Source organism: Lagopus leucura, unplaced genomic scaffold, assembly GCF_019238085.1.
Source record: "Lagopus leucura isolate 7727_CA_CO unplaced genomic scaffold, USGS_WTPT01 Super-Scaffold_100019, whole genome shotgun sequence".
Classification (NCBI taxonomy): Eukaryota; Metazoa; Chordata; class Aves; order Galliformes; family Phasianidae; genus Lagopus; species Lagopus leucura.
Window position 1 is genome coordinate 8231071 of NW_024962273.1, and position 4875 is coordinate 8235945.

The 4875-nt window shown below is 60.1% G+C and overlaps 1 protein-coding gene across 1 annotated transcript; it reads right to left on the bottom strand.

Annotated features, from left to right (window-relative positions):
* Window positions 1-1987: 1987 nt before the first annotated feature.
* Window positions 1988-4543, bottom strand: EN1 (engrailed homeobox 1). Its single transcript, XM_042877904.1, has 2 exons — window positions 3856-4543; window positions 1988-2791 (listed from the first exon to the last, which is right to left on the bottom strand). The coding sequence occupies exons 1-2, from the start codon at window positions 4541-4543 to the stop codon at window positions 2475-2477; spliced, it is 1005 nt and encodes a 334-aa protein (XP_042733838.1). The 3' UTR covers window positions 1988-2474.
* Window positions 4544-4875: the final 332 nt, after the last annotated feature.

Sequence of the window (4875 nt, forward strand, 5' to 3'; positions counted from 1 at the left end):
GGTGCTCTCTGACCGCAGCTCCGTGCCACAGCCGGACTCATCCGACGCTGAGGACGGGGCGGCCTCGCTCACCACTCCTCTGCCTTTCGTGGGGCTGGGGATGGCGCATGTGGCTCTGCCTCACCCGGGGTACATTAGTCCCCAACGAGGCCAGACCTGATTCCCTAGTCTGCTTTGCTCTGCTAACGCTCGCAGAGAAATCCTAAATAGCCTGATTTGCTTAAATAATCCTCTTTAGGCTCCCCTTAATCTGCTCTATATTCCTCCCACCGTCCTTCTACCTGCCTGGTCCAGCTCTGCCGAGCTTGGTCAAACGCCGATCCCGCGCCCAGAAGGCAGCAGGTAGGCGGGGTGGGGAGCAGGGGGATGCTGGGAACCCCTAGCCTTAATGTCACCTTAGTGTCACCTTAATGTCACCTAAATGTCACTCGCGTTCTGGGCGGGGAAAACACACTGTGCGGGTTCCCCGTCTGCTCTGCGACCGCACAGAAATATCCGACGGCCGCAGCTGGTAGAGATCCATTGGGAGGGCCGGCACCCTGTTTTTAAGGAGAAGTTGACGTTTTGGTCTCTGCAGCTCCAGGGAAGTGCGGGAAGGAGGACGAAGGCAGAGATCTGAATTTAAATCGGGGCTGGGATGGGGGAAGGCGATTTCTCTGCATCCCCCCTGTCTCTGATGACAGCGAGTGGGGAGTGGGATCACCCGGTTCTGGAAGTGCCCCCAACCCGGTCCCTCTGGGGAGGGCTCTTCCCTTTGCTCTGTGCAGAAAAATTAAGTTTATGCTTCAGTTTCATCGAGAAAATGGAAAGGGAGGAAAGAGTGAAGAACTTTAGATGGCGCTGTGCAACATTTCTACAAACCCTCCAAACCTTCCCCTGGGCCTGCGGAGAGGAGCAGGGGACCTCGGCGAGGTGGGATATTACGGGGTGGGATCCAGGAGGTGGGGTGCAATGGGGTAGGATGGAGGGGGGTCTGTCCAGGCAGTGCAGCCTCCAGCCGAGCTCGGTGACAGCACGCTGCGGGACGGCGGCGCTGAGCAGAGATAGTTTTGAAAGAAAATAATAATAATAATAATAACAACTTTTTTTTTTTTTTTTTTTAAATAGCTTTAAAAAAAAAAAATCAAACAAAAATCCCAGAGGCCGTTTCTCTCTGTCCCTTCCCCTCGCCTTGTGGGAAAGCCCCTAAAACCTCCGACGGGGTGAGGCCGAGGGGGCCGCACGCTCGCCTGTAGGTGCTGGGCACCTACAGCTCGCCCACCCTTAAGCTCACCCCGAGCCCACACCGGGCCCACTGTAAGCCCGTTCTGAGCTCACCCCACAGCCCACAGCCCCACTCGGCCCGGGCACGGCCTCGGAGGGGCCGCGGGGAGCCGCGCACACGGGAGAAGGGCTCCGCTCTCGGCTCTCCCCGTTTCTCCCTTCCTGTCCGCCGGTTGAGGGCCTCGGGAAGGGGGGTTCAGAGAAGCTGCAAGCAGCAGCAGCCCCGTCTCGTGTCCCGTCAGATCGGCACAGCCCGGCCCTCGGAAGCCCTCAAAAGCGGTGAGAAGCCGAAGCGAGGCGTGATGGGCTCCGCGCATCCCCAGCGGCTGAGCAAAGGCAGCGGGCCGCGGCACGGATCCTCCCGCAGCCGCCGTGTGTGGAGCGGGGCAGCTGCGGGGCAACGCCGCGTTGGCTCCGAGCGTCCGACTGAGGGAATGCCGCTCTGCGTACAGAGCTTCGTTCCTCGTTAAAAAAAGGAAAAAGGGAGGATAATGCCCGAACAGAATAAAAAAGATAAAATGATAGGAAAATAAATTTAAAAGAAAGAAAGAAAGAAAAAAGAAAGAAAAATATTAAAGGTCGGAGTGCTTTAAAACAGAGGAGAATCGCTTTAAAAATTCACTGCGCTGATCCACCAAAAAACAAAACTCAGCAGCGCTGTGCGTGCACAGATGTGTTTGTGCCACACACACACGCACTGAAAGAAGGAGCCGCGGCAGCCGCGTGCTGAGCACAGCCTACACTTTATTTCAGACTACAGATTTCTGAACATAATAAAATCTTTGGCTTGGAGCGGCCGTTCAGCCTCGCAGTCTGTGGATCAGATTTATTTTTTTTTTTTCCTCGGGAAAAAAAAAAAAAAAATAAGAGAGAGAGAGAGACAGAAATTCACACACACACACAAATATGGATCGAACGGAAGAGCAGAGGCGGACACCGAAAACGAAGAGCGACGGACGTGGGGAGGAAAGGAAAGCAACAAACGAACAAAAGAGAGAGGGAGAGAGAAGGGGAGAGAGAAACCGTCCAGCAAATAGAGATCGCTACACATATTTCTTACCTGAAATTAAATATATACAAGGTCATATGTTTGGCTATATAGAGATTTTTTTTTTTTGTAAGCGTTCATATTTCTTTTTTTCTCGTTCGCAGTCCTTATACTATGGATAGACAATAGCTCTGTGTTCCTGGCACCTGTCGGTGCGGGGCCGTCACTCGCTCTCCTCTTTGTCCTGCACCGTGGTGGTGGAATGGTTGTACAGTCCCTGGGCCATGAGGTGCAGCGCCAGCCCGTTCTTGATGCCCGTCGCCTTCTTGATCTTGGCCCGCTTGTTCTGGAACCAGATCTTGATCTGGGACTCGTTGAGGCTCAGCTCCTGGGCCAGGCTCTGCCGCCGCTGCTCCGTGATGTAGCGGTTCGCCTGGAACTCCGCCTTCAGCCGCTGCAGCTGCTCGGCCGTGAAGGCGGTGCGCGGCCGTTTGTCCTCCTTCTCCGTCTTCTTCTTCTTCAGCTTCCTGGTGCGGGGTCCTGCGGGCAGGGCAACACACACCGCTGCGCTGGGCCCCGCCGCCGCCCGCCCCGACGGAACGTGGCCCGACGGGGGGGACCCAGCCCGGGGAGAGCGGGCCCCGGAGGACCGAGGCCGCGGAACTCCCTCGCCCGCTGCCGCCGAGGCCTCGATGTAGGCCGGAGCCGCGCTCCCGGCGCGGCCGTTCCCTTCCCCGCAGCGGGAGCGGTCTGAGCCCGGCACCGCGCAGCGCTCGGAGCGCCCGGGCCCGGCGCTGGGAGAGGCCCCGCGGACGGCTGCGGGTTACACAAAGAGCGCGGCCGCGCCGAGCCGAGCGGCGGGGATCGGGGCACGGCGTGCGGATACCTCCCCGGGCCCGGAGGAAAGGGAAGGAAGGAAGGAAGGAAGGAAGGAAGGAAGGAAGGAAGAAAAGAAGGGAAGGAAAGCTCGAGTGCACGGTCCCTAAGAGCCGGGAGCCGCGGGCCCTGACAGCTCGATCGCTCAATCCATCACCGCAGTCAATCAAAGCGGCTTTTCCCGAGTTTGAATGCGATGGAAGTGTCAATAACGGCGGCGGAGCGGCCCCGGCCCTACTGCACCGCGCTGGGGATTGGGAAGGGGGGGGGGGGGGGGGGGGGGGGAAAAAACCGGGGTTTTACTGGGGGTCATCTCCTAGCCCTCATCTTAAAAATAAAAAATAAAAATTGAAAAAAAAATGCAATTAATTTGCCAATGACGGTGGCAAAACGAAGTGCTGCGGGCCCGGCTCCAGGGGGACCCTCCTGGCTCGGCCCCTCCAGCCGCCGTTTGCAGCCCTTCTTCTTCTCCTCCCCATAAAACAGCCCTCAGCGGCCCAACTACACGGGGCTGGAGCGACCCCCACGAAAAACGGCACTTTGCCTGGGGAAAAGGAACGGACTCCCGGGGCACCCGGCTCTCCCCACGGCCCGGCGCCGAGCAGATCCGAACGCTCTCGGAGGAGAATGGGGACCGGGACCCTCCCCGCGCCGGGCTGAGAGCCACACGAGGGAGGCAGAGGGAAGAGGGGCACGGGGAGAGCTGGGGGGATCCGCGCTATCCTTACCCGAGGACGGCCGGTCGGAGTACCGCGTACAGTACACCCAGGCGGGCCATACCAGCGGCTGCTGCGAGTCGGGCTTGAGCACGGCTCCTCCATTATTAGAGCCCATGAGGAGGATGGCGGGGCTGCCGTGCTCCCCGTACTTGGCCGCCGGAGTCTCGCCGCCGTCTCCCTGCGCCTTGGCCGCCCCCGCAGACCCCGCAGCTCCCGCGGCCGTTCCGGGATTCGCTTTGGCGGCGGTGCCGGCGGGCGCGGAGCCGTCGGGAGCGCAGTTCGAGTCCGGGCAGAGGAGCGCGGAGGAGGGCGCGTGGGGCGGCCGGGCCAGCAGCGGGTTGACGTTCTCTCTACCTGCGCTCTGCGCTCCGTCCCGCTGTTCCCGGCCGCCTCCTCCTCCTCCTCCTCCTCCTCCCGTCGCAGCACCGGTGGCGGCGGGCAGCTCCTTCTTGCAGCCGAAGTCCGGCCGGAGGATGTTGTCGATGAAGAAGTTGGTGGTGCGGGGCGGCGGCGGCGGCGGGGGGCGGCGGCGGGGCAGGGGCAAGGGGCAGGGCGCGGCGGGGGAGGCGGGCGCGGGGCTGGGGGACACCGGAGCGCTGTCGCCGTCGCTGCCGCCTCCACCGCCGCCTCCGCCGTTCGCCGGCCCCGGCGGCGCCGCGTCCCGGTGGTGGCCGTGCCCCTCCGGCGGCTCTTCCATGCTCAGCCGCCGCCACGGAGAGAGACGGAGAGGAGATCGCCGCTTCGCCGTTCGCTGCTCGCTGTTCGCTTGCTGCTTTTTTTTTTTTTTCCTCTTTTTTCTCCTTTTGCCCCCCCCCCAGCCCCCACACACAGCCACTTTACGCCCACCCCGCTTTGGCGATGGGTGGCGGGTTAAAAATTTTCAAAAAAAAAAAAAAAGAAAAAGAAAAAAAAAAAAAAGAAAAAAAAAAAACGGGGCCAAAAAAAAAAAAAAAAGCGGAGCACCAAATCCACTTGTTGGGCCGGAGCGGAGCTGAGCTTTTTTTTTTTTTTTCTCTCTCTCCCCCTCGC

What these genes read in the sequence shown, in the direction of transcription:
- EN1 (XM_042877904.1), bottom strand. Translation starts at nt 4,543, where the DNA reads ATGGAAGAGCCGCCGGAGGGGCACGGCCACCACCGGGACGCGGCGCCG. An exon ending in CTCCGACCGGCCGTCCTCGG is followed by an intron (nt 2,792 to 3,855) that starts GTAAGGATAGCG and finishes CCCTGCCCGCAG; the next exon opens with GACCCCGCACCAGGAAGCTG.